At 40.4% G+C, this 16,242-nt stretch overlaps 5 protein-coding genes and 1 long non-coding RNA gene across 8 annotated transcripts; 1 reads left to right on the forward strand and 5 right to left on the reverse strand.

Annotated features, from left to right (window-relative positions):
• Positions 1–1,102: 1,102 nt before the first annotated feature.
• On the reverse strand, positions 1,103–1,953 carry LOC112588216 (uncharacterized). Its single transcript, XR_003112682.1, has 2 exons — positions 1,649–1,953; positions 1,103–1,246 (listed from the first exon to the last, which is right to left on the reverse strand). It is a non-coding gene; the product is annotated as an uncharacterized LOC112588216 (long non-coding RNA).
• Positions 1,954–4,254: 2,301 nt separating this feature from the next.
• Positions 4,255–9,903, forward strand: LOC105189552 (rho GTPase-activating protein 44). Of its 3 annotated transcripts, none has more exons than XR_003112680.1 (10): positions 4,255–5,241; positions 5,497–5,647; positions 5,719–6,004; positions 6,094–6,318; positions 6,444–6,741; positions 6,853–7,092; positions 7,242–8,044; positions 8,174–8,349; positions 8,422–8,731; positions 8,822–8,972. XR_003112680.1 is itself a non-coding variant. In XM_011151732.3 (10 exons), the coding sequence occupies exons 1-10, from the start codon at positions 5,189–5,191 to the stop codon at positions 9,140–9,142; spliced, it is 2,601 nt and encodes an 866-aa protein (XP_011150034.1). In that variant the 5' UTR covers positions 4,256–5,188; the 3' UTR covers positions 9,143–9,903. The 3 variants fall into 3 exon arrangements, 2 of the variants coding, with proteins under 2 accessions (XP_011150034.1, XP_011150033.1); XM_011151732.3 differs by having other exon boundaries at positions 4,256–5,241; positions 8,684–8,731; positions 8,822–9,903; XM_011151731.3 differs by having other exon boundaries at positions 4,257–5,241; positions 8,684–9,903.
• A 1,838-nt stretch (positions 9,904–11,741) lies between these two features.
• LOC105189555 (acyl-CoA-binding domain-containing protein 6) lies at positions 11,742–12,745 on the reverse strand. Its single transcript, XM_011151736.3, has one exon. The coding sequence runs from the start codon at positions 12,561–12,563 to the stop codon at positions 11,847–11,849; it is 717 nt and encodes a 238-aa protein (XP_011150038.1). The 5' UTR covers positions 12,564–12,745; the 3' UTR covers positions 11,742–11,846.
• LOC105189554 (SRA stem-loop-interacting RNA-binding protein, mitochondrial) lies at positions 12,554–12,923 on the reverse strand. The gene has a single exon (XM_011151735.2). The coding sequence runs from the start codon at positions 12,876–12,878 to the stop codon at positions 12,591–12,593; it is 288 nt and encodes a 95-aa protein (XP_011150037.1). The 5' UTR covers positions 12,879–12,923; the 3' UTR covers positions 12,554–12,590.
• LOC105189553 (methyltransferase-like protein 23) lies at positions 12,876–14,484 on the reverse strand. Its single transcript, XM_011151733.3, has 2 exons — positions 14,124–14,484; positions 12,876–13,505 (listed from the first exon to the last, which is right to left on the reverse strand). Exons 1-2 carry the CDS (start codon positions 14,331–14,333, stop codon positions 12,921–12,923), a joined length of 795 nt encoding a protein of 264 aa, XP_011150035.1. The 5' UTR covers positions 14,334–14,484; the 3' UTR covers positions 12,876–12,920.
• A 166-nt stretch (positions 14,485–14,650) lies between these two features.
• Positions 14,651–15,902, reverse strand: LOC105189556 (protein dj-1beta). The gene is made up of 4 exons (XM_011151737.3): positions 15,652–15,902; positions 15,311–15,472; positions 15,044–15,233; positions 14,651–14,947 (listed from the first exon to the last, which is right to left on the reverse strand). Exons 1-4 carry the CDS (start codon positions 15,787–15,789, stop codon positions 14,820–14,822), a joined length of 618 nt encoding a protein of 205 aa, XP_011150039.1. The 5' UTR covers positions 15,790–15,902; the 3' UTR covers positions 14,651–14,819.
• Between the last annotated feature and the right edge of the window lie 340 nt (positions 15,903–16,242).

A 16,242-nucleotide genomic window follows, 5' to 3' on the forward strand; every position in this document is an offset into this window, starting at 1 on the left:
AATAATCAATTGTGATTGGTCAATTTGCTTATAGCTTATGACTAAGGGCCGGTTGTTCCAACTTCTCGGTAAGTTAACAGATAGTTAAATCATACGTTTGTCTTTGTTTTTCCTTCAACTTGGGCAAAGACAGACATATAATTTAACTGTCAGTTAACTTACCAAGAAGTTGGAACAACCGGTCCTAATTGCTTATTGTAGAAGGCCCTCTTATATTTAAGACTGTCTTAAGCGTGGTCTACAATGGCCGTAAGCAGTAAGAAGAAAGCGTGAACATGTAAGAAATGGACCAATCACAGTTGATTATTTTTGTCATAATCGACTGTGATTGGTTTATTTCTTACCGCTTACGCTTACTTCTTACTGCTTACTGCCATTGTAGACCACGCTTTAAGTTTATCTTCAGATGCTGTACAAATCATTTCATTGGCTATGGAAGGCTCTGAAAGTGAACTTGAAACGGTCTTAAAAATAAGACCTGACTAAAGCCAGCGGCACACGGTGCTTGTTTTCGTGCTGGATTGCTTGCTGGATGAAAATATTGCGTTGTGATTGGTATATTTTTGAAGATGGATGGAAATGCATCAATCAGAACGCAGTATTTTCATCCAGCAAGCAATCCAGCACGAAAACAAGCATCGTGTGCCGCTGGCTTAATACTCGTATTTATAGTTAGGCCTTATATTTGAGGCCTCCTTATATCCATCTTTAGATGCTGCACGGATTATTTTATTGGCTATAGACCATCTGAAGATAAACTTAAGGAAGCCTTAAATATAAGGCTGACTATAAATACGGGTGTATGAATATCGGCCCTAGAGTGAGAAAACCTATATTTGTTTCACTTTGTTCAACTTATTGCACCAGTTCAACAGTGCAGCTACAAAGAACAGACCAATAGATATATTTAAGTGATATTTTTATATTATCGTTAATTTGTATCGTTATGATAATCAAAATACATTATGGTACATATATTGGATGCATTCAGTACTACAACCGCTTACTGAGCGCTCAATGAGCTTTTACATTTGATCACAGATGTCTATACTATACTAGATTGCTAACTTCTCAAAAAAGCTGTGTCCCGCCCATTTTCCGGTTCGGCCATGAAGACCGCCAAGCATGGCGGCGGTGTGTGTTTGTAGTGTGTATGTGAATACCCGATGCGTATGTAGTAGTGCGTGGTAATGCGTATGTGACACCTGATGTGTCTATTACTATTTATGTTAGTAAAACTGCAAATCTACAAACGAGATAATGCCGAATAAGTATTGTAAATTTCAAAAATACGAACAAGAAAGAATATCATTTAAAGATGTGTGTATTAATAAGGTGTTGCTAATCTAAGTGTTTGGTAAAGGTTAAAATTAAATTGAATATATACAGTTCAAAATATGTCAAAGTATTTGTATTAATATTTTTTACATACATATAAAGAATAAAATGCAACTTATGTGTTATTAAATAATATTAATTTTGTAAATTTGTGTCTGTTACTTGCAGGATTTCTATCTTTCGTTGTTTTTGTAAGTGAATACATTCTAATATTAATAATATTAATAATATTAACAATGTTTAATTGCAAGATAACCCTTACATATTACAAACCTCGAACATTTATTATATATAAATGTATTCTACTTACTTAAATAAGTGATATCCTTTTTTATTCGTATTATTGCAATTAACAATGCAACATGTACTTGGCATTATCTCGTTTATATATTTGCAGTTTTACTAATATAAATAGCAATAGATACGACACATCAGTGTAGACACATCAGGTATCACATACTTACAGTACAGCACTACTACACACGCATCGGATATTCACGTACGCACTACAAACACACACTGCCGCCATGTTTTGGCGGTCTTCATGGCCGAACCGGAAAATAGGCGGGACACAGCTCTTGTATAGGTCAAAGATCGAAGTTAGCAATCTAGTATAGTATAAGGTCTGTTCGTTTTTGCTGCACTGCTGAACTAGTGTAATAAGTTAAAGTGAGAAAATCTATATTTGTCTCACTTTCGTCACAGGCCTGACATCTGTGCATTTGATTGATATATCCCTTTAGATTTAAAAATATACACCAATCAGATGCAAGAGGTCACTTAGCGCTCAGTGAGCGGTTGTAGTACTGAATGCACCCATTGTGGTAACTGTAGCTAAAATCATAACCGGTACCAGAGAGAAGAATGAGAGCGGCCACCGGCCGTATTTCGGGAGTACGGCTAGGCGCATTTTAGATACGCCATCTGACCAAAATGCGCCTAAACTACGTCCGCTAGGCGCACTTTCGCGGTGATAAAAGTAAAATGCGCCTAGGTTCGTGTCCGTATACTTCCATGCAATGGATAGTAGGTTAGAAAAAGACAGACGACAGATAATCGTTCCGTCTTTGTCTCACTAGTGAGCGGCGCGCGGCAGTAAACACGAGGCGAGGTAGCGGCGATCTTATCTTTCATCTTTCACATACTGCGTTTCGCGTAATTAAGAAAGGAAATGATTTGGAAACTTCGGAAATTGACAATGAATAAATATAAAATTTGTGGAATTTTCTTTTTTACAATATATATATATTTTTTAATATTTATATTGTATATTCCGGTTAATATAATATAAGTCGTGAAACTGGACCTAAGTAAGACTTACGTTTAAGCGAATGTTCTCTTGAAACTGAAAACATTAATAATAATAATAATGATAATTATATTTCTATTTATCTTTTTTTCTATACTATCTAACTATCTATCTATTTCTCTATATCTATCTATCCATCTATCTATTTATCTATCTATCCATCTATCTGTCTATCTATTTATCCATCTATATCTATCTCTATATCTATCTATCTATCTATTTATCCATCTATCTTTTTTCTTCCTATGTATCATTGCAACCTATCCTGTTCTATCCATATTTCTTGCAGATGCAAACAATGAATATTACATTAATTTTTATATTAAAATATATTTTTTATACTATAACATGCTGAATTAATAATTAATAAAATTCAACAGGTTATACTATAAAAACAAACACTTACGTAAAAAGATTATTATATTATTAAAAAGTTTGCATTTATTTTTTGACGGAGATCACCATTTTCTCGCGGTTTCCGTTGAGCAACAATATGCACGTTATCTATTCGTAAAATTAAATAATAAAGTCGTAATTGAAATATGATAATAAAACTAATTTCTTCTTTTACTAGACTAAATTTATTTTTGCTACGAAAAGAAAAATGTAACAATGGAATATCTTTTACAAAACAAATAACATTTCATTTAATTTTTAATTTAAATTTATTAGCATAAATAAATTATTCTGTCATATACTTTAATAACAAATCATTTTTAAAAGATGTATATATTGGCTAAGAGTGGATTTCTATTAACTTTTCGTCTCTCATTATAATTCTCTCTTCTTTATTTGTGCATTAATACTAAATATTCTTTATATACATATACACTATATATGTGTCATTTATTTATATATATATATTGTCATGTAATTATATTATATATTTAACCAAGCCGTAAGAACACGAGAAGAGAGGAAGAGCGAACAAGTGCGCGAGAGAGAGAAAGAACGAGTGAGAGAGAGAGAGAGAGAGAGAAAGAGGGAGGTATAGGAGTAGCGAGAAAAATCTCGCGACTCACGCAGTCAATAAGCTAGACGAGCGGGAAAGAAACAGATAATATGTCGACGCTCGTCTAGTCTCCCATGTGCTACCTCGCGTGCGTGAAAAATAATTCCTCGCTTCGCACGTTCCCTTGACACGAGACGCTACCGCGTCTTTTGATGTCTCTGGAGCGTGAAAGATGAAAGAAAAGCGGAGAGATGTTCGCTTAGCGATAAGATCGCCGCTACCTCGCCTCGTGTTTACTGCCGCGCGCCGCTCAGTAGTGAGACAAAGACGGAACGATTGTCTATCGTCTGTCTTTTTCTAATCTACTATCCATTGCATGGAAGTAGTACGGACACGAACCTAGGCGCATTTTACTTTTATCACCGTGAAAGTGCGCCTAGCGGACGTAGTTTAGGCGCATTTTGGTCAGATGGCGTATCTAAAATGCGCCTAGCCGTATCCCCCGAAATACGGCCGGTGGCCGCTCTCATTCTTCTCTCTGCCGGTACAGTCATCAGTCTTGAATTATTGCCGGGCCCCTCGGTGCCCCTTTGCCAATATGAAAATTTACCCAGGGCTGACGGTCTTTAGTATCATCTCATCGGTGGTTTAACTAAACTCTTCTGGGGGAAGTGTTCGTAGAAACCAGTTGATGTTAAATTGAGAGTTAACTTTATTCGTGGTTTTACTAAACCGCAGTTAAAACCAAAGTTGGTGGAAAGAAACGGGCATTAAAACGGGCGTGCGATTTCACGCGTGTTCGACAGGTTCGTCATCCGTGTCGTCGTGTTATTGGGAAAATCGTGTACCCGTCGAGAGGCTACCGTGAAAAGTGAAAACATCAACGTTGAATGTCGTTCGGTTTGGCGGGTGGAACAGTGAAGAGGCGGTGTACCCAATACGGTGAGCTTCAGGCCGATCGCGTTGCGCGTGGAACGAAGCCGAATAATCCGCGAATATCGTCATTCCCCGTGCTTTACGTGACGAAACAAGAGGAACATTGAAAAGCTGGATGTCGCGTGCTTGAAGAATTCTCGACTGATCGCTCAGTATGACTGAAGGTACCACATAACCAATCGTATCGATGCGATCGCCGGGCGTTTGATCTCGGTTAAACGGATTGTCTATATCGCACTTGAGGTCGTAATCTAAAGTGAGACAAAGCGAAAGGGAGACTGCAAAGTGCAAAGTTAGACTGACCTAACCCAAATTCGCCGTGAAAAAGACCGATCCGGCCCTTATCGCTGGACGTTATCGATGGTGCGCGAAAATAGCTTGGCCGTAAACCTGCCCGTGACCGTTCGCGTAAGCTGTGAGATCATTGTACAAACATTATGACGGACGTTCGCCCTTGCTCCGTCACGAAGGATCCTCCCTTCCTTCTCTCCCGCGTATTTCTGGTGCCGCACGACGGCGAAAGACCCGCGGAGGATGCACGTGCATAAACGCGCCAAGTCGAAGGGCGTCGATGCGTAAAGATACGAGGTGGTACGAGGCGGTTTGGCACTCAGCTGTGATTTCACTCGTGCTGTCGACAATATCAACCAGCCATGAAGAAGCAGTTTTTCCGTGTCAAGCAGCTCGCCGATCAGACCTTCTCCAGGTAATTGATTACCTCTGTTGCATATTTATCGGTTATCAGTTCCCTTAGATATGTTCTTTCTTTACTTAATCATCACTTTGCAATTTTCTTTCATTTAGTAAGTTACTAAGTATTTGATATTAATACATCAGTTAACCAGATTAAGCTGTGATGGCTAGATTAAGGAAGATAAAATGTAGGCAAAAGATAAAAGATAAGATTTTGTTGTATCAGATAAGAGATATCTGGATGAAATTATTTTTTGTTCGTGAACAGGGCAGGGAAAACGGAGATGTTGACGGATGATCTACAAGCTGCTGATAAACATGTTGAACAAATCAGAGCGGCTCTTACTGGTCTTAGTAAGAGACTTGGGAATCCACCGAATCAAACAGTCACACAAGAGGCTTTTAAAGAGAAACGTTTGGTAAGCATAGGATGCTAATTTTATGAGATATTTACCAGATGATTATTATATGTTAAATTCTCATTCTGCAGAAAAAATGCCACGAATATGTACTTGGACAAACTATGTTGGAGAATGCTGGTGAGGATGGTCTCATGAGTTTTGCACTGTTAGAATGCGGGAGAGCACAAATGTCATTGGCTAATGAAACTGTGGAACATGAAGCAAAAGTTGAGCAATATGTAGCCGTTCCGCTACAACACATTTTAGATACCGATGTACCAAATATATTGAAACATAAGAGAAATTTAGCGCGTCTAACATTGGACATGGACAGTGCCAGAACGAGATATCTTCAAGCGAGTAAACACAGCGCCGGTAATCATCGGAGTTTATTTTGTTTTTTTATAAATAAACATTTTTGTGGATTCTTCTGAATCACCGTTAACACTTGACTATGCATATAGGTACAGGTGCGACAAAAGTAGATAACTTGAGGGAAGAATTAGAAGAGGCTGAATCAAAAGTTGAACAGTGCAGAGATCAGTTAGCCGCGGAGATGTTCCAGCTCATGTCGCGCGAAACGGAACTGGCACAAACGATTATCCAATATGTGAAACTTCAGCGAGCTTACCACGAAAGTGCATTGCATTGCCTTGAAGATCTTATACCTGGACTAGAAAGTTATATCAGTGAGTTTTTCTTTCGAGTATACGGATACCATTGTCGAAGCGCTTGTTATTGTTCGTTATAATCGTTAGCGAAATAGAATCTCACGAGTGAGGGTGAAAGACGCTCATACAACGATCGGTTGCAGATGACAATGAAATGAAACCGGTATACGGGTATCCTCTCGAGGAACATCTTAGGGTAACAAACAGGAAAATTGCGCTACCCATACAATTGTGTGTGTCCGTGTTGTTGCGTTTGGGTATGGAAGAGGAAGGTCTCTTTAGAATAGCCGGCGCCGCATCCAAGTCGCGGCGGATTAAATTAAGTTTAGACGCATGCTGCCTCACGCTACCGAGGGCTCTAGAATATAAAGATCCACACGTAATCGCTGGCGCGTTAAAATCATATTTACGAGAATTACCAGAACCTCTATTAACATACAAGTGAGTATCGATTATCGTGAAATTGATAATTGCTATCGCGCTACAGCGATACCGCGTATAACATGTCTATACGTATAACTATATGTTGTCACATGTAACGTGATCATTTAGATTGTATCCCGAATGGATGGCTGCTGCAAAACTCGCACACAGCGATACGAGATTACGAGCTCTCTGGGAAGTGTTGCATAAATTACCGCCAGCGAATTTGGAGAATCTACGGTTTCTAATTAAATTTCTGGCTGTGCTCACGAAAAATCAGGATGTAAATAAGATGTCACCGCAGAATATCGCTATTGTCATTGCCCCAAACCTGATTTGGAGTCCACAAGAGGATGCAAATACGATAGTGTGAGCAATCTTGTGTAAAATACTCGATACTTATAAGAGAACAGTCGCCTGGAAAAATTCCACTGGAAAATTAAATGTTGCAAAACTGTTCATACTTACGTATTCTGCTCTACAATGATGTAATATGCGCGTTTTCTTTATTACCGCAGGATGAATATGAGTACAGCGAACAACTCTAGTCTTATAGTAGACCAATTAATTACATACGCGGACTGGTTCTTCCCGGGCGAGGTGGATTTCGATCGCGACCTAGAAGTGGGCATCGCGAGCGATTCGGAGAATCAGATTGTCGGCATGCGCCGTTGCGTGTCCAATACTAGTCTCAGCGATCACGGTGAGAGTCCGCCGCAAGGTAGCCCGAAGCCGGCGGCGCGTCGAAAGAACAAACCAGCGCCGACGCCGCCGAGCGGCAACACTCCGGACAAACACGAGAGGAGATGCGACGACAGACAACCACCACCGACGCCGGACAAGCCGCCGAGAATCTTAGCGTTGGGCACGTTGACTCGAACATCGCATAAAGTAGCTCACAAGTACGAGATGAATGCCGAATCGACGCGAGGACAACACGATGACACGGCGGAGCGGCATGCGGAAACGGACGCAAAGCAATCGGTCGCGGAGCCGACGTCGACGGATCTTCATCTTGCGGACAATTGCGAGCGATCGCAGGAGACCAGTACTCACCAAAGCGAAGTGTTCAATTTAAGCGATGTAGAGAAGAGCATCCCGGAATTGCAAAGATGCGACGCGAAAGTGAGTGCACCGAGCACAAAGGAGAGACCAAGCGGAGTCTCGGCCGAGAATGTCGCGAGATCGACTGTGGAAGTCGAGCACAATGAAAGTACGGTGCAAAAGCCAAAACCAGTGCCTACAGAAAAGCCATCCACATTGGAGAGGAGAAGACCGATAGCAGCACCTAGAAATATAACAAATATTACGCATGCAACAGGTAATGTGTGTCATCTCTTACGACAAAAGATAAGTGTAATAAACTAATGTCGCTCCGTACTATAATGATATTTGTTTTGTCATTTTAGTGATAACGTATGCCTAGGTCTAATTTGTCTTATCGTTGCAGAAGATGCGGTCGAATTGCGTAAAAAGTCAGATAACACCGTGACGAATGTACAGTCATCGGGTGACAGAAGCAGCAAACCGGCGATCCCCGAGCGGCCGGCTTGTCTGGTTCGTCCGTCGAGCCTCATCAGACAACATCCACGTCATAGTAACGAAAATCTAGAAACCGATCCAGGGGTGAGTGGAGACAATTTAACGCAGCGAGAACATTGTTGATTGATAACTTTTTATTATAATAAGCATATATAGTTATTACAAGAGAGTGGACAACAAATAACACTGCCTGGATATTGCATATTGACATAAAGTTACGCAGTAAGCAACATATTACGAATTAAAAAAGAAGAAGGGAAAAATAAACAACCGCACACAATGTCCGACAAAGCTTCCTCACGCGCGTTACGCTTGTTGCTATCCGTGTAGTAATCGCCGTTACACACATACGCATATACACACTCGTCGCCGGTCGTTGGCTAAATTAATAATTCTTCTCTCATTGAACCGTCCGCAGCCTCTAACGCTGGAACGGGCGCACGTATACTCCGTGGACAAACAGCAGGTCAGTATAATACAAGTGCGTGGGAACAACAGCAATGCGTTGTCCACATCGGGCGAGAGCATTGGCAACACGGCAACTTCGAACTTGCAGAGAAGCCCAAGCGTGGGTAGCCGGCCGTCCTCTATATCTCTGTACGGCTCCGAACGCCGCGAGGAGAAAGCGGCGAGGCCGGCGGAGCAGTCGTATCAAGCGTCGTGCGTCGAGCAAGCGAAAGCTCACGCGCGCACTAGATCGGAAGGCAACATTATCGACGTGCAGACGCAGACTGACGCGAGGGTGATCGTCAGGTCGCCGCAGCAGAATGTGCCGGCTTCGCCGAGATTCCATCAGCGACCACCGCGGCCGCAACCGCCGCCACCGCCACCGCCCACGGCACGGCCTAAGTCGGAGCAAGAGAGCACCAATCTTTAGAGTGATTTCTGTTTCTCTCTGAAAGAAGCGCGTGGGACACATTCCGCGCTGGGGATTGTCGGCAATCGTTGTCGCTGTCTCACCGTCTCATTGAAGACAGCGCGTCTTCGTGTACGACAATATGTCACTATGTAGAAATTCTCTATCTCCGCGGATCGGAAGAATCGCCGACAGATAACAATCGATGAAAGTCCTCGTTCATTTGAAGAGAAGTACCTTCGCGCGTCTTTGCTAATCCGAAGGATCGAGTTATCATCATCGCAATGGGAATAGCGCGAGTTTGCATGGTGATTCAAAACGCGTTACATCAAGCGTGTATTTCATAGGTTTGATAACAATCGGACAAAGTTACTCTATTTTTCCCGTGATCTCCCTATTTATACGACTTGTATTCCAATGATAATCTTTAAAGAGAGAGAGAGAGAGAGTTTCGACGAGATGCCATTGTACGAGGGCAAGAGAAGATAGGAAGAGTCAGTCGAATATGCATTTTGAACGTTAAAGCGGTTTGCGCATTCGGCAGCTCTCAGCACGCCGTATATTATTTTCTAAATCCTTTTTAGATACATACATACCTAATTTTTCGATAATCGATAATGACGACGACGACGATGACGATGATGATGATGATGATATTTTTGCAGCTTACCAACTTTTTATACTTATAGCAAATAAGGAGAGAGGTGGAAGCTCTGAATGTTGTTTTGAGAGTAAGAATATCAGTTCGTATATCACGCAGATCACCACCGTGAGCGTCGAAGCGCACAAAGCTGGCTCGGTGTGCTCAATATGCATTAAAGCATAATTACAGACTTGATCTTAGTCCGCAAAACTTATCAAACAACAATGTTAGCGCTTACGACGAGAACTTTTTGATTGACACGTCCATCGAGGAAGGGGAAAAAAAGAGTTAACACGATACGAGAGGACTGATACGATTAGTGCGTCGGAATTGATTCAACGGGTGATATTTTATTAGCGAAGATTAATCTCGCAAATGTTTGTTCATCGTTATGAAAGTGCCGGATCGCCGTTTTAAAAGAGAAAACGTATCCGTGCATTATTATATTTGACCGATGCAATGCGCGATTCTTGAATTTATTATTAACACCTAAGAGTGAAAAGAATTCTGTTTTTTAATACAGGTTAAAGAAAATGAAATAATTTTTACATATTTTCAAATCCTTAAGTGTCTCCACACAATGAACTCTGATGATCCCGAAGATTGAATTGTCAGGCTGAAACAATCGCGCCGAATAGTTGAGTTTGTACATGCGTATCGACGAGTAAAAATTACTGATTATGTTGCATGCGATACGAAATGTTAAGTTTGATCTTATTCTCATTGATCAGTTCTTATTCTCATTGAAAAGAAGACCTATGCGTGTGTAAATTTTTAATTTTCAACCAATATGACTCAAACGGACAAGGTATTCGATTCCATGGTGGAGTCAATTCTAATAACGATCTTGCACTTGATGATAATAAGTTGATGCGTAGTATTGTCTAGCTTTATTTTATCTTTTTTCTCTAATTGTAGCCTCTCATTGTCCACAGATAGAAATCTTTAAAAACCATAATATAGAAAGCAGTCAACAGCTAACACATTTTTGTATATTTTATAGAATTTTTCTCCAAGACTACATACAGGAACATCTAGATTTGACACCACCATAATAATTGAGGGTCAACTCTCTTTAAACACATTCATATCTTTTTTTTTTTCCTTTGCGAAAAATCATACTCGACATTACATGTTTCTCTTAAAGAAATTCTTTATAATTTTATAAATTATTTAAATATAAGTTGTGTCTTGTAACGTAGCATCCAAAAGATCTCGAGTTTATTGTACTTTGTTCCATTGAGAATGCTAGATTTGTAAAATTTGAAAAGTGGAAATTTATTACTTTACGTGCTGTTAAATTTGCATTTTGATATTAAAACTGAGATTTAAAAATGTTTCGGAGCACGTATATATCATCTGCTTTTGTTAACAAATTTCGTTTAAAATTTCGTATGTGCAATGTAAATTTTAGGAACTAGTAAACAGTTTATTTCGATATATTCTCCTAATTATACATACATATATATATATATATATATATATGTATGTATATAATCTGTTAACTGTAAAAAATAATACAGTATTACTGAATATTCATTTAATTAACAATTAAAGAAAACTTAAAGATATCATATGCATATATATATATATATATATATATCATATATGATATTTTACGAAATTATAAAAAAGATCAAAGTAAAATTGAATGAGAAAGTGGAGTTTTATATTGTATAATTATAAAAACCAACGTCTTTATTTTATTTATTATTTCATGGATTCTACTGTTGTTATGAGTAACAAACCTTGCATTCTCCACAAATCCCGTACGCGCTTAATGTAAGTTTACAATCGGTACCGTTTCCAACGTTAATTAGGAAGAATTATGAGAAATCTAGCCAATGACAAATCACGCATTTATCTAAGGTGTGCTTAGGCTGTGAATGTAATGGACTACTGGAGGATTTATTTGTATATAAATAAAGATTTACTCTCTATCAGAACGACAGATGAATGGACTGAAGTCGTTGATCGTTATCGTGTATCATCGCAAGAAGTTATATTCGTCGAAAATTTATTAATATATTCAAACAGAGTAACAATATTGCGTGCATGTGTACATCACTATGGTATGTAGTGTTAGCAGAAGAGATCCTTAGTCGAATCAATGGCGATATCTTTGGGTGTCATACCATCTCCATTTATTCTAGATGTGTCGGCTCCGATTGAAAGTAAGTACCTCACTGCTTCCATATGACCGCAACCCGCCGCATAATGAAGGGGCGTTTGTTCTTCGAGATCGAGCGAATTTAGGTCCACGCCTTGTTCGATCAGAAACTTCAAGATTCCGACATGGCCCCGATCCGCGGCCCAGTGTATGGGTAACAAACCAATGTCGTCCATTCTCCCCGAAAGTCCGGGCTCTTTGCTCACCATTTCCCGCACCTTCGCCTCATTGCCCTCTTTCAACCAGTCCAAAAACGTCTTCTCCGTATCCTTCAACGCCGCGTCTGTGTTGGGTAACTTGCTGACAGAGGTCCATCCACGTGATTCCTCGAACTTTGCTTCTTCTTCCCACGACGGATTCACCCTCGCGATGACATCGATATAATTGGCCATTGCGATCTCCTGGCTCATATCGCCAAGCTTTTTCCACGCCTCATACTTGCGTACGGCTTGCACCTGATACCAATTGGGCCTCGAGATGTTGCAGGGACCAACGGTGGCTTGCTTGTACAAAGCATAAAATGTGAGCAGGTGGTCTGTATCTAATTCCGACACTAGTGATTGCATATACTTGCTAGCTCTGTTGAATCTATCCTCCAAATCTGTTATATTTATGTCGCACTCGGCCATTGTTCGTAAATTGTGTTTCCCTTTTCTTCAATTAAGTATATCGTTAGTTAGATCGTTATTTACGTTACCGTTTTTAACTAACACGGATAATTCGTTCCCCTCCAGGATGTGTTTCTGTTGCAATATGTTATTCAAGTTCTCCTTCTTCACTGTGATAAATCCATAACCCTCATGAAAACCAGTATGTTTGTTGAATATTACAGCGGCATTATACACATAGCCAAACTGGGAGAAGTACAGTGCAAGCTGCTGACGGCCCACTGTCCAAGGAATATTGTTAATTTGAAGCATATATTTTGTAAAAGCACCGGCCATAACTTGCGCTCAACTTTATTATTCTCACAGCAGACTCAGTCCTCACGGCCTTCGTCGTATGTCCAATAAATGTATGGTATGAGCCTGCATCAACTCATCCACACTGACATTGGAATTCGCACCAAGATCATCCAGCGGTACGTGCGTACACGTGAGGCCCCACTTGTTCAAGAAATGCTCGATTGACCAATCGGCACTACGTTCCTGGTATGTACAGAGGAACCTCGCGTGTGGATTCTTCTCCAATAGAAAGGCTACAATGACCACTATATCCTCAAACACTGTAGGCTCGTAGAAGCAGTCCGAACCGATGATCAGGTCTAGTGGTCCAAGCGTAAATAAACTGTTGAGAAACAAGCCCCAAGTAATACCAATGATTCGTACTTGGTTTTGAATTCCGTTCAATTCAGTGCATCTTCTGATATGCTGCAAGGCTCTGGTGTTGTTTGCAGAATCACTCAGGGTCACACTGGCGCCACACTTGCTGGCGAGAATGCCAGGTAACGAAGTACCGGCGCCAAGTTCCAACACGTGCTTTCCGACTAGATCGTCTCTATGTTCCCAGAGGAACAAGGCGAGCACAGGTGCGCAGGGCCAAATGTAGAAGCTGTAACTAGCCTCCAGCAACTGCAAAGAACGATAATTGATGTTTGTCAGAAACAATTTACCATTTAACTTTATCCTCAATGTCAAAAACGTTGAAATCTGTTCCAGGTTTGCAATCCTTCACAGCCTTGAATTACATAACGCAACTGTCCCAATTCTGATATCGTGACAATTTTAAATCTCAACATATTGCATGATAACTATGAACTAGACAGAAATAGTGCGAGTAATTGACGAAATGCTAAAGTTTAAGAGCCTTTTCTATCTCCGCAAAATCCATCGTTATATTTTGCATTATATTTTTGATAATTTTTGATACATTAAGTTTTATCCCGACGAAGATGGTCGGTACCACCCTGTATCTCGTCTATATACGCTTTTCGCAGAGCATGCGTTTTTTATTGTAAACACTCCGTTTTATCTTTCGCAGAAAAAGTTTCGAGGAAGAATAATGTCAATCAAAAAGTATCGTCGAGATGCCCGACCAGCCATGTTGTTGACTCGTATGCGACCGACCTAACCGAAAAGTACGCGTAACACCGGTAGCTCGCGTTCGTTCCCGAGGAATCCGGCCGGCCATCTCGTCGTAGTGTCTCGCGTGCGATTTCCGTTTCACGGGAATCCCGTCGCGTCACTCACCTCGGGTATGCGAACCTCCAGACTCTCCTCGCTCTGCGTGCCGTCTTGCGCAGTCCTGCGCGATGAGAAAACAAACGTCTTCACTTTCTCGGACGAAAGTCCATCGGAAGCTGAAACTCCGTCGGAAGCACCATCGGACATTAGGCCGTCGTGCGTGGTCGTGGGCGGGCTCGTCGTGTCGTGCGAAATACTCTCGTCTAAAGCCGGCATCACTAACGCGCCGCGCGCCCGCAGTAAACGTACCTCATCATGACCATTTATTTACACCGTTCTTTACGCGCCGTTCGTGTTAGTCATTGGAGTGCGTCCCCGCGCGTTTTATATGCACCTAACCACGATGATACGGACGCTGAATTGTCGAGGGTAGTCTTGGGGATCTTTCGGTGAAATTTACCTCGGTAGATGGGGCTTCCTTCGGCCTTACCGCAGCCGAATTACTTTTCGCACTCTGTGTGCGTGCTGCTTCTGTTTCTTTACCAAAGACTGAATTTAATGTCATGGTATTACGATGTAGTTCAAGTCGTACATATATTTGTTTCTGTTTCTTCATCAAGAATAGTTACATATTGCTTTCTTCCTACTAAAAAGGAAATGTTACTCCTAAAATTATAAACATATAATAATATAACACTAACAATTTTACACTTTTGTATCTTATATATGTACTATTGTGAAATAGTATTTTATCGAGAAGGTTTAACAGTAATTTGTGTACAGTAATTGTTTCGCCACCATACAAGCTGTCTCTTTGTCCAGCAACTTTTCCACAATAGCCAGACCAAAATCAAATGCTGTTGCCGGTCCTCTGCTTGTTATTAAATTACCTGTAAGAATATTGAATATAGATATCAGTACCGATATAATCTCTATCTATAAGTGATATACTTCATAATAAAAATCTATGATGAACCAATTATTACCATCCGTCACCACTCTATCTTCTGAATAATCGTACATGCCAACCAATTCACTTCTTACTGATGGATAAGAAGTAATTTTCTTCCCTTTGCCAATACCATGAGCTTTCAAAGCTATAGGAGCTGCACAAATAGCTGCTATCACTCTGTCTTCTTTTACTTGTTCCTTCAATAGATCTCCTAATGCCACAGACTATGAAAATAATCAGTCCTTTGCCAAGTCTGATATCAATAAATAATATAATACCAAATATCGCGTCATAAGCTTACCGATTCAAATGCCGTTGACCCACTCCAACCACCAGGCAATATCACCACATCGTACTTTTGACTCTTACTGACATCTGCGAACTTGGCATCCGCACATATTTTAACATCGCGGCTACACGTGACGCAATTATCATCCAATAGGCTAGCTATAGTAACATCAACCTACTCAACAATTGAATATAACTTTATATTCATCGCATAATTAAAAAAGTATGTAATAGATAGACATCTTTGTCGTTGTCATTATTGTAAATGACACGTAAGACCCAATCAGGATTTCAACAAATTTCGTAACGTCAAGAATATTTTTGACACACTGTTAATCGTTCGTAGTAACCTACCCCGCCACGTCGCAAAATGTCAGCGGTTATCACGGCTTCCATTTCCTCCGATCCATGGGTGATCACCAAAAGTGCGCTTTTCTCAAGCATGCTTCTACAACTTGCGGGCATGTTTGTACAAATATTCCGACATGCCATTCCACAGACGACGCGAGAAAATTTGAAGAAAATAGTACCCACCGTTAACTATAGCAGAGAGAAGAAGGAGAGGGGTCACTGGCCGCTTTTAGCCGAGCCCAGTGTGAAGCGCCTTTTTCCCTCTGGCTGTAGAGATAAGAAATATTCGACTAACGAATCGATATTCGATTCTGCTGTGATAAGCAATCGATTATATTCTCGATGTTCTGCAATTGACGCTTATATCGACAGTTTTAGTTGGATTTTTTTTTTAAATAGTCAAGATAGACTTCTCAGAAGAACAGGAGGATTTTCTGTTTATAAATTGAGACAAAAGTCTGACCGATCTGCTGTTCAATTATGTTAATAAGGGATAAAAGGTTCTTTTGTTACTTCTCAGTTAGACCCGTTATTTCTATTATTTTTTTAAGTCTCCGCTACGGGCCGCCACCATCTTAAACGAATGGAGAACTC

The sequence above is a fragment of the Harpegnathos saltator genome, unplaced genomic scaffold (genome assembly GCF_003227715.2).
Source record: "Harpegnathos saltator strain DR-91 unplaced genomic scaffold, Hsal_v8.6 scaffold174, whole genome shotgun sequence".
NCBI classification, from domain to species: Eukaryota; Metazoa; Arthropoda; class Insecta; order Hymenoptera; family Formicidae; genus Harpegnathos; species Harpegnathos saltator.

Bases quoted from the DNA above. Each gene is read 5' to 3' on its own strand.
- LOC105189556 (XM_011151737.3), bottom strand. From the start codon at position 15,789: ATGGCATGTCGGAATATTTGTACAAACATGCCCGCAAGTTGTAGAAGC. The intron at 15,473-15,651 runs GTAGGTTACTAC...ATTGTTGAGTAG, and splicing joins ACATTTTGCGACGTGGCGGG to GTTGATGTTACTATAGCTAG. The intron at 15,234-15,310 runs GTAAGCTTATGA...TTATTTTCATAG, and splicing joins GGTCAACGGCATTTGAATCG to TCTGTGGCATTAGGAGATCT.
- LOC105189555 (XM_011151736.3), bottom strand. From the start codon at position 12,563: ATGGCCGAGTGCGACATAAATATAACAGATTTGGAGGATAGATTCAAC.
- LOC105189552 (XM_011151731.3), top strand. From the start codon at position 5,189: ATGAAGAAGCAGTTTTTCCGTGTCAAGCAGCTCGCCGATCAGACCTTC. The intron at 5,242-5,496 runs GTAATTGATTAC...GTTCGTGAACAG, and splicing joins GCCGATCAGACCTTCTCCAG to GGCAGGGAAAACGGAGATGT. The intron at 6,319-6,443 runs GTGAGTTTTTCT...GATCGGTTGCAG, and splicing joins TGGACTAGAAAGTTATATCA to ATGACAATGAAATGAAACCG.
- LOC105189553 (XM_011151733.3), bottom strand. From the start codon at position 14,333: ATGCCGGCTTTAGACGAGAGTATTTCGCACGACACGACGAGCCCGCCC. The intron at 13,506-14,123 runs GTGAGTGACGCG...CGTTCTTTGCAG, and splicing joins TGGAGGTTCGCATACCCGAG to TTGCTGGAGGCTAGTTACAG.
- LOC105189554 (XM_011151735.2), bottom strand. From the start codon at position 12,878: ATGGCCGGTGCTTTTACAAAATATATGCTTCAAATTAACAATATTCCT.